The 17,483-nt window shown below is 32.3% G+C and overlaps 2 protein-coding genes and 1 pseudogene across 2 annotated transcripts; all 3 read left to right on the top strand.

Moving 5' to 3' along the window:
* Window positions 1–1,242: 1,242 nt before the first annotated feature.
* Window positions 1,243–1,710, top strand: LOC127079614 (outer envelope membrane protein 7). The gene has a single exon (XM_051019995.1). The coding sequence runs from the start codon at window positions 1,337–1,339 to the stop codon at window positions 1,571–1,573; it is 237 nt and encodes a 78-aa protein (XP_050875952.1). The 5' UTR covers window positions 1,243–1,336; the 3' UTR covers window positions 1,574–1,710.
* Window positions 1,711–7,246: 5,536 nt separating this feature from the next.
* Window positions 7,247–7,819, top strand: LOC127114361 (uncharacterized). The gene has a single exon (XM_051046584.1). It carries the CDS (start codon window positions 7,247–7,249, stop codon window positions 7,817–7,819), a length of 573 nt encoding a protein of 190 aa, XP_050902541.1.
* A 1,754-nt stretch (window positions 7,820–9,573) lies between these two features.
* LOC127114345 (uncharacterized) lies at window positions 9,574–16,982 on the top strand (annotated as a pseudogene).
* The last annotated feature ends 501 nt before the right edge of the window (window positions 16,983–17,483 follow it).

Below are 17,483 nucleotides of genomic sequence, written 5' to 3'. Positions count from 1 at the left end.
TTTGTTTTTGTTGTTTGATGGATTCGTTTTTGTCGGAATGATTTCATGAACTTCTCCAATAACATCTAATGAATAAACCACATCGTCAAAGAAAGCAAAAACAAAATCCAATTTATTTTAGATGAAAATCATCAAAATTTTAACATTTAAATTACCAACTAAGAATTCATATTGTAAATTTTCAGGAAGTGTCCCATCAAAACTAATCAAGTTCATGTGGTTCTGAGGAATGTCTGACAAATCTGCAGTTTTTGCAAAAGATACACCACAAAAGATCAACTTGAACTTATGAGCGGTTTTCTTGAAGGAGAAATAATTTTTAACAACTTTAAAGTTCTGTATATTGGATGTATTTCCTACAATAAGGATATAATTATGCTTTTGAATCAAATTGGCGGTACAATGACTTGAATCATGCCGCACTACAAAGGTAGACAAAGAAATAAACATCATGAGATACAAAAAGGCTATTTATGTTTGAAACAAAAAATATAATCATTGACCGGATAGACAATAACAACTTACCTTTGCATTCATTATAACCATTTTTAAATGCTCTTTGTTGGACATGCTTGTGATATACCATAAATCTTTAATCCTAACAACAAGTTTCCACAAATCCTTGGAGTCATTGATATCCTTAACATTCTCAACTAGACGTGTCGTTGATTACAAAATCGAGTTGGTAATAAAGAAACACAACATTACAGACAATGGAACAAATCAATCAAACGCACAAAACCAACATAGTAAAAAAAACCCACAACAAATCCAATTAAACAGTAAATCCGGTGAGAAGGTGACTGTGACATTCAACATTGAAAACAACAATAAACACAATGTAGAAACAAAAATCAAAGTACAAATTTAAGGAAAAATAAATAATCATGAGATAACGTTTAATACCAACAACAAAAACAGGTGAATTTGTGTTCAGAAATCATGAAGGAGCGTTAATGATGGACGAAATATGTAAGACGAAAGTTATATAGAAGTTCTGCTCTATGCTATGAATGAATGAATGAGTTCTACTAACTCTTACGTATGAATATGAATGGTGTAAAGTTGAGTTTGTTTTTCCAATCTTTAGAGAGTGAATTTGAAAATTGTAAAAATATGCAAATTAAGTTTACATAGAGCATGAAATCCAATAATAAAAATGGTAAAAAATAAATATTAAATTGGGTTAAAAAGTAAAAAGTATGTATTAATTATATTAAGTGTACTTGTCAAGGCTACCAAGGCAAGGCAACCCTTCTTCATCTCACTGTATGTGGCCCATTTAGAACAATACATAATACAATTCAACGGAAGAGAAACAAGAAACGTATTAGGGATGGGAGCAATCACAAGCGCAGTCATAGCAGTGGCTGCCGTGATTCTAGGTTGGATCACCATCGAGATCGCATGTAAACCTTGTCTTGAACAAGGCCGTGAAGCCATCGATCGGAATCTCAACCCCGATTACGATCCCGACGACGACAACGCCGTTCGAGCACCACTCAACCCTGCCGCATCCACCACCGATCCCGAAGCCGCCGCCTCTTCCACCGATGCTAAATTCGTTTCATAACTAATCATCGACCCTCCCTGGTATTGTTTTTATTTTGAACAACAAAATCGTTTATTATTATTTGTGTGTATTATATAGTTGATTTGAGAAATGGATCCATTGTTGATGAAATATCAATGTGTTGTTAATTGATTTAACTAGCTATTATCGTTTATTGTTTCGATTCAGACATGCTTCTGCAATTGTGAATTTATACTTAAATTCAAAAGGTTTTTTACAATTACTTTTATCACTAAAGTTGTTAGGTTAGTATTTTCTCCTTCGCTTGCACAACTACCAACTGAGGTTACCAACCGAGATGGCTGATTTTTGGTTGCAATTTGAAGCAATTCAATTATGAGTATCGAATGGCTGATTTGTGTTTTGATTTAAGATAAATTGCATTCACCTCTCCTAAGGCTTTTATAATGAGAGATTCACACACCCTCTAGTTAGAATAAACACACACCTTCCCATTGCATAACAAGATTTAACCTTCAATAGCTTCGACATACTTTTGCCCCCTTTGTGCCTCTGAAATCACAACTCGGGAAATGTCACATTTTGTTGTTTCTTTGTCATCACACATGATGATATGAAATGTCAATATGTCATACCTTTATTCCATTTACTGGATAATGACTATTTTATTCTGCTGGTTTGTTATTCATTGTTGCTATAAATCCTTCCCTTTTCAATGCATACCAACATTTTGAAATTGCTCCAACCTATCAAAGACAATAAAAAGGGTGTGAGTTTAGTCACAGATGATTGTACAGATATACAAAGAAGACTATTGATTAACTTTATGACATTCCCAAATGCATGACATGTGTTTGAAAGTTATGGATGGTACAGGTGAGTGCAAAGATAAATATTACGCTAATTTAATATTGCATACAATTGATGAGAATGTTGTTCAACTTATTATTGATAATTCATACCCTGACATGTAAGCTTGTTGGTTTAATTGTTCAAAGCATGTACTTTTCATATTTTTGGACTGTGTAGTGCACACATTGGATTTCACTCTCAAAGGTATTTGTTCACTAAAAAATAAGAATTTGTGCATTTGAGGATGCTTTTTATCATTGAAACAAGGTTTACATTGATTAACAAATACATTTGAGAGCTAAATTGAATGTAACATTTGGTGAACAAACAAATATTTTTTAGTGCTAAATTCAATGTGTGCACTACACGTTCGAAAAATATGAGGATGCACATTTTCGTACTTTCAATAAATAAACCAGCAATCTTATATACAGGTATTACTAGCAATGTAATGTTTGTCTTTGTACTCGTTTGTATCATCAACAACTTTCAAAAATATAGGTCCTTCACTCGAAGTTGTCATTAAAGTCGATCAATGATTTTCTTTGTACAATCCCTCTATAACTATTACTCACACCCTAATGTTGGGTTTCTTTCTATGTAGCAGGGTAGTTCTTATGGCAATATAGTTTGATATAGAAATGTTTGCAGCATAAATAAATTTTTTATTTTTAATGTATTGAAACATTTGGAAAAAAAATTATTTTTTCTCTATTTCGAAAATCCTCAAACGCAAAGGAAAGAAGAGAAAAAGTGAAAAAATAGAACAAATAAAATATTTATATGAGGATATTTTTATTAAATTAATATTTTCATTATTTCAAACTAATTGTTGTATTTTATAAAAGAATTTAATTGAAATGTACGGATAGCGTAAAGATATTTTACACTTACTTAATTACAACCATTGATTTGTTAGAGAAGTTTGATTTTTATTATAATTACATATAAAATAACACAAACGGATAATTGTGATGTATTGACAATGTAAAAATTAATCTCTTTATAAAACTATTTGTCTTAAAATAAGTGTTTATATTTTAATGCAATTCTAATTCTAATGTTTATTTTTTAATGATAATTTGAATACATCAATAATAAATAATGATAATTTAATAAAAATATTATTCTTTTTTTTATTAATTATATTTTTAAAAAATATATAAAATGATTAATTACGACAATTATTTTGGATAAAAAATATATACAGTAGAAATAGGGGAATAAACGAAGGTGCAATTTTGTCAAACTTGTCACTACTAATACATTTGTTACTTTAATGTACATAATGAAGTAATAATTAAAATAGTAAGGAGAATGTTATAATTTCTTTGTTTCCTCTAATGCTGTGAAAGTTGGAGTTGGAGCAAAGTAGTACGATAATAGATTAAAAAAAAGTGTATTGTTTAAACGCGCTTATTATAAGATGGCCCATTTTAAGGAAGTGTGTCCTTTATGAAAATGGTATGGGACTACTAACACAATGAGTAAGAGCATCGTGAATTGCATCAAAATGTTCTTTCTTTCCCATATAGAGATGTGGAGAATTCCCTATGTGTCGTCAACTCTTTCAAAAGTTGTTGATAGACAAGAAAATAATTCTCATCTCCTCTACCGAGCAAGATGGATACGGCTGGATAACCACAATTACCATCATCCTTAACATTTACTATTTGTTCATTGTGTTTGTGCATAAAAAGCGTCATTTCTTCGATGAAGAGGACTTTCGGTTTCGATGGTGAAGGAGATGATTTGCTAATGGGAGAATCCTTATAGACACTTTTTTTAGATTTCGATGTTGGAGAATCTTGGAAATGTGAATCAATATGTTCTAAGTACGAAAGAGACTGCTTCGTTGTATTGTCATCTTGTGTCGTTTTGACATTTTTAGGGGCACTCTTGGTTTTACCAGTTCCTAAAGAGGTTTCAAATATGTGGTTTCAAGATAGGATGTCTTTCTCAGTTGGAAAATCTAGCTTGGATTATTTCCCACTCGGTCATGATAGTTATACCTGTTTTACCATCCTTCATCAAATCATCATCATCAAACCAGGGTCTTTTTCAGTGACTGTACACTTCATCCATATGTATCGGGGCATCAAGCTTCATCTTTTTTTTTAAATGAGACAAGCACATGGAAGACTATAAGTCTTCTTAAGTGTACATCCAAACTTCGAACTGTCGAACCTGTCTGCTTTGCTCGCTTCATTTCGCAGAAAATGAAATTCAATCCCACCTGAGATACATTGACAACCAACTTTGAATAAAGAGTATTTTCTTTAAATTTATGTTCTAACACGGTAATGCTCCTATCAAAAGTTGTTTGTATTTCATTATGTTGGTTTTAGAGCATTTGGTTCACTGCGTCTCACTCTCTACATAAATCATCCTTACTATCACCCAACCATTTCTTCAGTGTTGAGTGTGCATATTCGACTTTACTAGTTGTTGTATTACGGAGGTATCTAACCTGATCGGTCCACGCACAACCAATCTTCTCCTTCACTTGGTCTAGGCACAAAAAATCTTAACCTGGTCGGTCCAGGCATAAACAATCTTCTAATTTTTTTTACCATGCTCTAACTGACATCAACCAGTCTAGCACCCGATTTAACACCATCCTTCATATCATCTAGTTTAACATCGTCCTTCACTATATCCGATTTTACATCATTACTTACAACAGCTTTTGGAAACATATTCAGATGCACCATATCTAATACAAACCAAAATAGAAAAACGGTTTAAAAAACTCACAGTAACTGTGAGTGCAACTTTCCATTAGATATATTTTATATGATGTCAAAACTAGGATACTTTAGTATTTATATATATTGGACAGTAGCCTCTGAGTCTTAATATGCATCTTAGCATTAGGAAGCATAAAAACATTTTGAAATGAGTTGGAAAAGGTTTTATTCATTAAAAACAAGTTTTTATGGGGAAAACAGTCTATATGTTGACACATACATGTTATAGGTCGACACATAGAAGGAAAACATTTCTATGAGTCAACACATACGAGGTACAGGTCGACATATGTAAGTCATTTTTAAAAGCTCGTAGCTTCTATTTGATGTGCCGACTGTATGTATAGACATATGACCTATATAGGTCGACACATGGCCTATATAGGTCAACACATGCATCGAACAGGTTAATACATGACTTACATGGGTCGACACATAAAACGCATTTTTCCAAAAATTCATGACTTTTTCAAATCTTTCCCGTTCCTTTTGCCTCCAACTTGCATACATATATATACTTCATGCATGCATCATTTCTAGCAAGGTTCTCTACTAAACCTACACGGGACCGGGATTTCAAAAAATTCTCATCATCTTCAACCTACATTCTATGCATACACACAAACAAACTACACATAATCATTGTTTGTTTGGATGCCATCTAAAATCAGTGTTGATAACGTCCAATTTAGGTTGTTAAATTATAAATTGGGTTGGTATCTTTGAGGGTTTCAAATAAAAAAATTATGTTGGGGTTTTCCTTCAAGATCAATTAAGGGTTTGAAGGTTTTGGACAAGATTACGCAATTTGGATCCGATCGAGTGAAAGCTTTGAAGAACAGTGGTTTCTTGCAAAGGAGTGTCGTGAGACGGTGGATCATATTGGTTTAGGTTACAATAATTCGCAATTTGGATTCAATCGAATGAAGGCTTTGAAGAACAGAATGTTCTTGCAAAGAGTAGCGTGAAATGGTGAATCAAATTGGTATTGTTGAATGACTTGATCAAGCTCAGATCAAGGCAAGAGAAAGTGTTAGAATCAACGTCAAACATAGAGCTTGTAGGGTTGGATTACTACATTTATCTTGTATAATACTTTTGCAAAGTAAGGTTAATTTCATTATCTCAATTCGAGTTCGAATTGAGGGCAGACGTATCCATAGCGAGGCCGATTGTGAAACTGCCTAAACAAATCCTTGTGTGCTCTCTCTATCTCTTTTACGTTTCATTTGCAAATTGTTGAATTCATCGATTGTGTAATTAATACGTTTAGTTAAACCTTTTGATAATCATTTTAAAATGGTTTTGTTAAGTTGATCAAAATCTATTAGATTGTGGTTGGATTTGAAGATCAACAAAATCATACAAATTTCTAAACGAAATTGGTTGCATACAAGGTGTTTGATAATTTGTCTCTATTACATTTTTGTATATTTTATCATTTGGAATAGACTTTAATTTTAGTATATCATTAAATTGGTTATGGTTGAAAGTGTTTTGATCAAATTTGTACTCATTATCATACTTTGATTGCAATTGCGCATATCATAGCTTTTTGATAGCAGTTCGGTTAAACGATTTGATACGGGTCACTTCCGCTAGCCATAAAAAATTTAAAAAGAACTTTTGTTAAAGTTTTTACTTGGGATCTATTCACTCATCTGATGCGAGAATTGGAAGATCAATGGAATGATAATGATAAGAAATTGTGATTATATGATTGGAAGGCATAAAATATTCTCATATTTGCACTTGGTGTTGATGAATATTATCATGTTTCCCATTGTGAAACCGTCAAATCTATGTGTGACGCATTAGAAGTTTCCTATGAGGGAACTAATGAATTCAAACAAACTAGGATAAAAACCTTAAATCAAGAGTTTGAACTATTTCGCATAAAGCATGATGAAACCATTGTCGGCATACAAAAGAGGTTCACACATATTATAAATAGGTTGAATGCTCTAGGTAAGCCTTTCTAATGATATTGTTACTAATAAAGTTTTAAGGTGTCTTAATAAGGAATGGTAACTCAAGCTCACTGCAATCAAAGAAGTGAATGATCTTAAAATACTTGATCTCACAACTTTGTTTACAAAACTAGAAGAACATGAGGAAACTCATTTGCTTGGAAAAACATGAAAATGAGCATGAGAATAAGATAAAAAATGAGAAAGGTAAATACAAGGAGGTAGAAAAGAAGTATATTGCTCTAAAGGCTTCAAGTTCAAAGTTCTCAACCAATGAGCAAAGTGATTGTGAAACTAGAGATGACAAGAATTTTGATGATGAAGATATGGGGTTGTTCGTCAAAAGGTACAATAGATGCATATGGAAAAATGGAGTCAAGTACTCCGACAAGAACATAATCAACTTTAGAAGGCTCTCGAACTCCTCAAAGGAAGATGAGAATAAGAAGGGTAAACTTAGAAGTTCATGCTACAATTGTGGAAAAGTCAGTCATTATAGACCGGATTGTCCTATGATCAAGAAAGACAAAGAGAAAGGTCATCACAAGAAATATAGCAAGTCTAGAAGAGTCTATGTTGCTTGGGAGAGTGAAAGTGATTCTTCAAGTGATGAAAGTTCAATTTCAAGTGTCGAATCGACCAAGCTTTGCTTCATGACCAACAAAAAGAAGAAGAAGAAGAAGAAGAAGAATGCAAGTCATTCTAAGATTTAATATATTAATGAATTATCTTATTCTTAATTACAAAAAGCCTTTGAAAATCTACATAGAGAAGTCGTAGACGCTTTTAAAAAGTTAGCTTCAAACAAAATAATATTTTCACATTTAGAAGCTAAAGTTTTAGAAATCGAAAAGAATGTGGAAGCTCTTAAGAAACATATGGTAGATATTCTATAATATAAGAATGAGGATAAAGAACCTTCATGGCTCGATTGTGAAACTTGTCACATTTGGCAAAAGAAGGTAAATACTCTTCAAGCTAAATTGGACAAGGAATTACAACGAAATATTACTTTTGCTATTGATACTACCAAATATAAGATGCCTTCTTATAATCCTTATAGAAGGTATAGCTTTGTTGAAAATGATCAAAATAGAATAGGGCACTCTCCTCATAATTTATCTTGTCATTATTATTGCAACAAAGGTCACACTATTAAAAAATGCAAGTTTAGAAGACTCTTTGTTCCTAAAAGTGTTTTTCAATGGTTGCCCAAAAGCAACCAAAGTTTCAGTAATCCTCAAGGAATCAATGAAGATTGGGTGCCTATCACTTTTTGTTGATATTGCAGGATAAATATCTTGGCTCTATGAAGAGAGTATGGAATCTCATTTGTGGAAGCTCAAGACGTATGACATGTGACATCTCCTTATTTCATTGACTTTGTGGCAAGGAATAAGGATTGTGTGACCAAAGAAGACAACAAATTATATTCATTAATTGGTAAAATATGTGTAGATTACGTTTAATGTTTCCTATCTGAGAAATGTCGGAAAAGGCATGTTGTTTTATGATGTGTGTGTATCTTCAATAAGACATAATACATCGAATAAGGGATTGATCAACCTAAGAAGAAGAAACCTGAGGAGGAGCAAGATAACTATCATGATAAGGACAAGAATGAAAATCCAACCGAAATTGGTGATCATCAAATTAATAACCTTTTTGATACATTATTAATCATACTTTCAAGTACTTTGACAAAGAGAAAAGTGGTAAGATTGTTCTTTTTAAAAGTTTTTGTGGCACGTTTTGCATTTATTCTAACTTTCATTCGAGAGTTCCTTGTGGAATGCAAGTGCATCCTCTGTCATTTGTATGGTGAGGTTATATTGTTTCAATTTTCGCTTTGTAAGTAAGTCCTTTCTTTTACCTATTTATTCTTCAAAGGTATATGATATACTTGGTGTATGATACATTTTATGAGTGTTCATTTTCATAAATTTCAATTTATAACCATGGTGTGATTCAATTTACATGTTTTTAGTGACCTCATATTAATATCTTCATATGTATTCTATATTGTTATTTCTTTTGCTTGCTCAAAATATTTTAAGTTATTTCAAATGGACGTGAAAAGTGTTTTCCTTAATGGATATAATAATGAGGAAGTGTATGTTTCACAACCTCCCAATTTTGAAAATCATGAGTATCCTCTAATCATGTTTATAAACTAAAATAAGTTTTGTATGGTCAAACAAGCCCTAGGGCGTGGTATGAGTGACTTAGTAAGTTTTTACTCGATCAAGGATACTCTAGAGGGAAGGTAGATACTACACTTTTCATTAAATATCAAGGAAAACATAATCTTCTTGTTCAACCGTTTTCTAAGATAATGCATAGTGAGTTTGAGATGAGTCTCATAGGGGAGTTAAACTACTTTCTTGGTATTCAAATCAAGCAACTCAATGAATGGACATTCGTGTGTCAAAAAAAATATTGCAACGAATTGTTAAAAAGATTTAGTATGGAAGATGCAAAATCAATTGACACTCCAATGCCCACAAATGGAAACTTGGAAAAATATGAAAATGGTAAGGATGTTAATGTCAAGAAGTATAGAGGTATGATTGGATCTATTTTATATCTTATTGCATCTAGGCTGTAAATTATGCTTAGAGTGTGTATGTGAACTCGTTATCAATCGGCTCTTAAGGAATCGCATTTGAAATCCGTAAAACGCATTCTTAGATACCGTCATGGTACATCTAAGTATGGGCTTTGGTATTCCAAGGGAAGCGATTGTAATTTGGATGGTTATATCGATTCTGATTTTTCCAGTTGCAAATCGGATAGGAAAATTACTAGTGGAACTTGCTACATGTTTTCAAACTCCTTAGTAAGTTGGCATGGCAAAAAATAGGTTTTCGTTGCTTTGTCAACTGCCGAGGCGGAATACATAGCAGCCGGTAGTTGTGGTGCTCAAATTTTATGGATCAAACAACAACTACTTGATTTTGATATTAAACTACAATGTATTCCTATTATGTCTGGAAGTACTAGTGCTATTAACCTAACCAAAAATCGGTTTTACACTCTCGCATTAAACATATTGAGATACATCACCATTTCCTACGATACCATGTTGAAAAATGAGACGTCGTATTTGAGTATGTTGATAGCAAAAATCACCTTACAAATATATTTACAAAACCTCTTGCGACTGAATCGTTTTTCTACATTCAAGGGGAATTAGGAATACTTGATATCTCAAATCTTGCCTAAATATGATTTGTTGCATGCACTTTATATACTTTTGCTCTAACTTTCCTTGGAAGTTCAATCACATATGAGTGCATCCTTCATCAATTCATAAGTGAGGTAATATTGTTCCATTTTCCCTCTTTAAAATAAAGCCTTTTGCTTTTGCATGTTGTCTATGTTCCAAATGCTTGATATGCTTGATGTATGAACTAATTCATGAACGTTCACTTCCAAAAATTTCAATTGATGTATTTTAATTTATATGCTTATAGTGACTATGTTATTTTTCTTCCATATTTGAAATATGATCTTTGTGTATAATATTGGTATCTACTATTAGCTCTTGCATGGTATATGTGAGATTGTTCTTTATCTATTACGGTATGAAATATGTTTAAACATGTTATAATGTAAATGAAATCCTTTTAATGTATCATTTTTATGATAACATTTCTGCTTTTTGTTTGAGTGGTGATAAATCTAAATAATCGTTTTGCTAGAGCACATGCGTGTGCAACATTCAGGAGCGCCAAAAGTATATGTCATGTAAACGTGTCATTTTTGAAGCAACTCAAGAGTTTTCGATTGCATTATATTCTCCATCTCTCATGTTTATTGTATATGTTATTCGGCATGAGTTGTGGCAACCATGTTATATTTTTGCTTTAAATATTTTTATTTATGTTTAGACATTTTCAATATTTACGTTATTCTATGTGAGTGTTGTTTTATTGATGATCTTATCTTTGCAAACGTGTATGTGTGTTATATTGGTATATGTGTTATATAAGATACTTCGCATGGATTGCTTTGTCTATTTTTGATGTTGTCAATGGGGGAGAAGCACCGGCAAGATAAAGTTGGGATGCATACATTTAGGGGGAGCCTTTATGAAGACACGAAAGGCATCGTCTCAAATTTTGCCATTATCAAAATGGGGGAGTATGTGGGTGCAACTTTCCGTTAGATTTATTTTGTATGATGTTAAAACAATGATACTTTAGCGTTTATGTAAATCATAAGGTATCCTCTGAGTCTTAATGTGCATCTTAGCATTAGGAACCATAAAAATATTTTTGAAATGAGTTAGAAAAGGTTTCATGCATTAAAAACAAGTTTTTATGGGACCAACAGTCTATGTGTCGACACATACGTGCTATAGGTCGACACATAGAAGAAGAAAAATTCTATGAGTCAACACATGTAAGTCATTTTTAAAGCATGTAACTTATATTTGATGAGCCGATTATATGTGCCGACACATAACCTATACAGGTCGACACATGACTTATACATGCTGACACATACATCGAAAAGGTCGACACATACGACGCATTTTTCCAAAAATTCATGACATTTTTAAATCTTTTGCATTCCTTTTGCCTCCAACTTGCATACATATATATACTTCATGCATGCATCATTTCTAGCAATGTTCTCTACTAAACCTATACGAAACCGGGATTTCAAAAAGTTATCATCATCTTCAACCTACATTTTATGCATACACACAAGAAAACTACACATAATCATTATTTGTTTGGATGCCATCTAAAATCAGTGTTGATAACGTCCAATTTAGGTTGTTGAATTGTAAATTGGGTTGAGATCTTTGAGGGTTTCAAATAAAAAAATTAAGTTGAGGTTATCCTTCAAGATCAATTAAGGATTTGAAGGTTTTGGAGAAGATTACGCAATTTGGGTTACAATAATTCGCAATTTGGATTCTATCGAATGAAAGCTTTAAAGAACAGAAGGTTCTTGCAAAGGAGTAGCGTGAGACGGTGAATCAAATTGGCATTGTTGAATGACTTGATCAAGCTCAGATAAAGGCAAGAGAAAGTGTTAGAATCAACATCAAACATAGGGTTTGTAGGGTTGGATTACTATATTTCTCTTGTATACTACTTTTGCAAAGTAAGGTTAATTTCATTATCTCAATTCGAGTTCGAATTGAGAGCAGACGTACCCATAGCGAGGTCGATTGTGAAACTTCCTAAACAAATCTTTATGTACTCTCTTTCTTTTTTACATTTCATTTTCAAATTGTTGAATTCATCGATCGTGTGATTAATAAGTTCGGCTAAACCTTTTTATAATCATATGAAATAGGTTTTGTTGAGTTGATCACAATCTACTAGATTGGGGTTGGATTTGAAGATCAACAAAATTATACAAATTTCTAAACAAAATCGATTGCACACAAGATGTTCGATAATTTGTCTATATTACACTTTTGTGTAGTTTATCATTGACAATAGACTCTACTTTTAGTATAGCATTAAATTGGTTGTGGTTGAAAGTTTGTTGATCAAATTTGTACTCATTATCATACTTTAATTGCAATTATACATAAGGTGTTTCAAAATAATTTTTAAGTTTTTACTTGATTCACACACACACATACGCACACGCACACGCGCGCGCGCGCACACACACACACACACACATGTCTAACAGTAACAGACATCTTTGGAGATGCATCTCCAAAACATATAGCAAATGAATTTGAATATGCATCTTCGATGTAACGTTCATTTTTTCAGCTCAAGAAAAAGATTAATGAAAGCAATGATGTATGAAATGAATGAACTTTACCTTAAATTACAACTCATTTTGCTCCCTGTGATGTGATAAAACACAAGAATGGTGATTTGAAGTCTTAAAATTGATTGAAAATGAAATTTTTTAAAGGGTTTTGGATTATGGAGGAGGTATTGAGTATGAAAGAGATGATCATGCAAGGTGGTCATATATTCAATTTCTCGTTTGAAATTTTTGAAGATGCATCTCCGAAAATACTACTGAATGGTTAAATGATAAACCATCTTAATGAAAGCATTGTTTAAATGACTTCAGAAGTCTTTTCAAAGATGCATCTACGAATTCACCGTAGAAATCTTCGGCATCTGCGAATTCACCATAAAGATCTTTGTAGATGCATTTCAGAACTAAATTTTAATAAATAAAAAATTTGTTGCATTCGGATATGCATCTCTAAAATTACTTTAAAACAATTTTAGATTTTTAAATCTGCAATCCACAAAGATGAGAAAAGAAATTGCCAACTCATTTAGTAATTAGTTGGCGGATCTCTTTATTGATCTACTAGTGCTAGTTGTGTGTCTTGTGTTTGACTTAGAGTTACTTATTAATATTTTATGTCTTAAAAAAATTCTCTCCTTCTCTTTTCTAACTCTTATTATCTTTTTTTTCATTAAAAAAATGTTAATGTAATAAAAATCTTATTTTTTTTCATTACAAAAATAGTAGGATTAAGGTAAAGATAGAAAATACGGAATGAAGAACAGAAAAATAAAAGAGAATCTAATTTACTAAAAAATGAACTAGATTTAATTCCATTAAAAAATCATAAAATATATTTTAAATCTAACTCAAGATAATCTATTATGAATTTGTATCTAAAGTAGTTTCTAACAAAGGGTTTCAGATCAATTCAATGAGTTAGATGTAGAAAAGTCAGAGTAAATTAAGGTTAAATGCAGATAAATTCAACGAGTTAAATGTAGAGTAAGTAATTTTACGTCTATCTCATGTTATCCATCGTGTCTCTTTTATTTTTCTTATAAATACACTAAACTTAATTTGTACTTTTCATTTTAAAATCGTTGGACCTGAATCCAAGTAATTCCTATATTCACTTAATTTTGTAATACTGAAAGATTACCTATGTAATTTTCTAAGACCACCTCCACGAGTGGTTCCTTTAATGGGTTTGTCAGTATGGCACCCATCTTTTCACTTTTTCTCGTTTCAAGCATATGCCAGCGGGAGAGCAGCGTAATGTGAAGCAACGGTAACCTTTCTTTTTTTCTATTTTTTAATTTAGAAACTAGCCGTTCAACGGCTACTTTTTTTTTTTAACTTATTTTTTATTATAAATATAATTTTGGTTTTCAAAAATTTACCAACACAAATTTCTCTCACTTTTATTTTCTCTTCAATTTGAAATTTCTCTCTCACAATTTCATCATTTTATTCCTATACTTTTAATTTTTTTTTCAACAATTTTTTCTCATTAGCATTTTTTTTACAAAATATTTAACTCAAAGTTTCATCTTTTTACTTCAAATTACAACTGTTTAGGCCAAATGGATCCTAATCACTTTCATTATCAACAAGCTTTTTTCAATTACATGCAAAATTATCAAAATCCTAATCCTCAAAATTCTCAAATTCCACCGGTGCCAACAAACCCCGCCATATTTCTTCCGTCACCAAACAATCCAAATATGTATCCTATACCTCAAATGAATTCTAATAGTATGGAATTCTCTACTCAAGTTCCACCATTTTCTACTCAAGTCCCACCATTTTCTACTCAAGTTGGTACTGAAAAAGAAGAAAGGGTTGTCGTTAAAAAAAGATATCGAGAGCAATTTACAAGGGAAGAGGATATACTACTTATTCAATCATGGCTCAATGTTTCAAAGGATCCAATTGTGGGAGTTGATCAAAAGGCTGAGAGTTTTTGGTTAAGAATTGCTGCTAGTTATAACCAATATCGTGGGCAATTGCGGGAAAAGTTAGGGGGACAGTTAAAATGTCGATGGCATAGAATAAATGGCATGGTTCAAAAATTTGTTGAGTGTTACAAAATTGCTCTTAAAGGAAAGAAAAGTGGGACATCCGAGACCGATGTCATGGCAGATGCACATGCTATTTTTGCTCAGGATCAAGGTACAACATTCAATCTTGAGTATGCATGGCGATTGTTAAAAGATGAAGCTAAATGGCGCATCGTCGAAGAATCGATTGGAAGTTCTGCAAAAATAACAAAGACTTATGCTATGGGGCATCATCGGAGAACTCAGATACAACTTCAAGTTATGAGTTTAACTCATCATCACCAATGGAGCGTCCAATGGGACAAAAAGCAGCAAAAAGGAAGGGTAAGGCATCAGAAATTCCAAATGCAACGCAAGATGCAAAGAATAAAAGAGCAATAACAATGGACAGACTTGCGCAAGCTAAGGAGGACGAGCTAGAATTAAGGGTAGTGCAAATGATGATGAAAGACACTTCTACTATGAACGATAGTCAATGAGATATTCATGAAAAATATGGTAATAAGATGAAAAAAATATGGAATGTAGTAAGTATCACTTATGTAAAATGGTCATTAGTACCACTTTAATTTATCAACACCTATGTAAAATGGTCATTAGTACCACTTTAATTTAAACTAGCCGTTATTCAAACTACCACTTTAATTTAAACTAGCCGTTATTCAAACTAGTTGTTATTCAAACTAGCCGTTATTCAAACCATTATATATAGTACCACTTATGTCATTGTTCTCTCATTCTCATCTCATTCTTCTCATTTTTCTCTCATTCTTTACTCACTAAATGGATTCAGACAATTCAGATAATTACGATCAAGAATTTTGGGAGTTGGTTGAAGAAGAATTTATGGACGACAGTGATGAAGAACAACAACTTCAGAATGAACGTCGATCTGGAAGTTCCTCTAGGCCAAAGAGAAGAACAACGGTAGATTGAGGTCGTGAAGAAGGGCACAATCGATTATTCAATGACTACTTCTCGGAAAACCCAGTATACACAGATGTTCAATTCCGAAGAAGGTTCAGAATGCATAGGCATGTATTTCTTCGAATTGTAGATGCCCTTGGAAATCATGATGAATATTTCTAAATGAGGGTCGATGCAACTGGTAAAATGGATCTTTCACCATTGTAGAAATGTACATCTGTTATTCGTATGCTGGCGTATGGGTCTCCTGCTGACCTTGTAGACAAATATGTTCAAATCGGTGAAAGCACTTCAATTGAGTGCTTAGAAAGATTTGTTAAGGGTGTCAATGTTGTATTTGACGCTGAGTATTTGAGAAAGCCTAACAACACTGATGTTGAACATCTTTTACAAATGGGAGAGTCACGTGGCTTTCCAGGTATGTTGGGTTCCATCGATTGTATGCATTGGGTATGGAAAAATTGTCCTGTTGCATGGAAAGGACAATTTTGTCGAGGTGATCATGGTAAGCCCACAGTCATGCTTGAAGCAGTGGCATTACAAGACTTATGGATTTGGCATGCTTTTTTTGGTATTGCAGGTTCAAACAATGACATTAATGTGCTAAACCAATCCAACGTGTTTAATGATATTTTGGAAGGACGTGCTCCCAATGTGCAATATACAATCAATGGAAATCATATAATATGGAATATTATTTAGCAGATGGTATATATCCCGAGTGGGCTACATTTGTCAAGACTATTTCAATGCCACAGGGAGAAAAGAAAAAATTATTTGCTCAACATCAAGAATCGGCTAGAAAAGATGTGGAGCGAGCATTTGGAGTGCTTCAACCTCGATTTGCGATTATACATGGCCTAGCACGTGCCTGGCACATGGACACTCTCAAGCATACCATATATGTCTGCATCATATTGCACAACATGATTGTGAAAGACAAACAACATACATATGGAGGTAATTTTGATTACTCTTATGATAATGTGGATATCAATAACTCAACAACTGAAACATTTAGCGGTCTTCGTCTGAATCTTGCAACAAGACTACAAAGAAGAGCAAGTATTCAAGAAAAACAAGTTCATCGTAAACTTCAAGAGATCTAGTCGAATATATTTGGGAATATTTTGGACATGAAGATGATGAAATTTAAGTTTGATTAATTATGTGATGTTATTTATTTTTATTGTTTTTAATTATATATCATATATTTGAAATTAATTTTAATTATCATTTTAAATTATAAATTTAATTTTTAAAAAAATTATTTAATATCAAATTTAATTTAAAACACTAAAATTATTATTTTAATTAATATAAAATTTAATATGAATAAAATATTATTAATATATAAAATAAAATTGTGAGATCCAATCTGAATTCTTTAGAGTTGCACCATTGGAGTGAAAAAATAGTTGAATTGCTTCAAGCTGATGTAGCTTAATAGGTCTCACAAAAAACCCAAAAATGGGTTCAGTGTTGGAGATGCTCTAAGTGACTAGAGTGAGTTCTACATTCTTCTCATGTAGTAGAACTTGTATTCTATTAACAATTAAAACAGAATCTTTTTACACAATCTTAAATGTTGATCAAAACTCAACATTTTTTTAATTGTTTAGTATGTAAAATCATGAAGTTGAAACTTATAGTCAAC

This window comes from Lathyrus oleraceus, chromosome 1, assembly GCF_024323335.1.
Source record: "Lathyrus oleraceus cultivar Zhongwan6 chromosome 1, CAAS_Psat_ZW6_1.0, whole genome shotgun sequence".
In the NCBI taxonomy this organism is placed as follows: Eukaryota; Viridiplantae; Streptophyta; class Magnoliopsida; order Fabales; family Fabaceae; genus Lathyrus; species Lathyrus oleraceus.
This window is presented reverse-complemented; position numbering and strand designations above follow the sequence as displayed.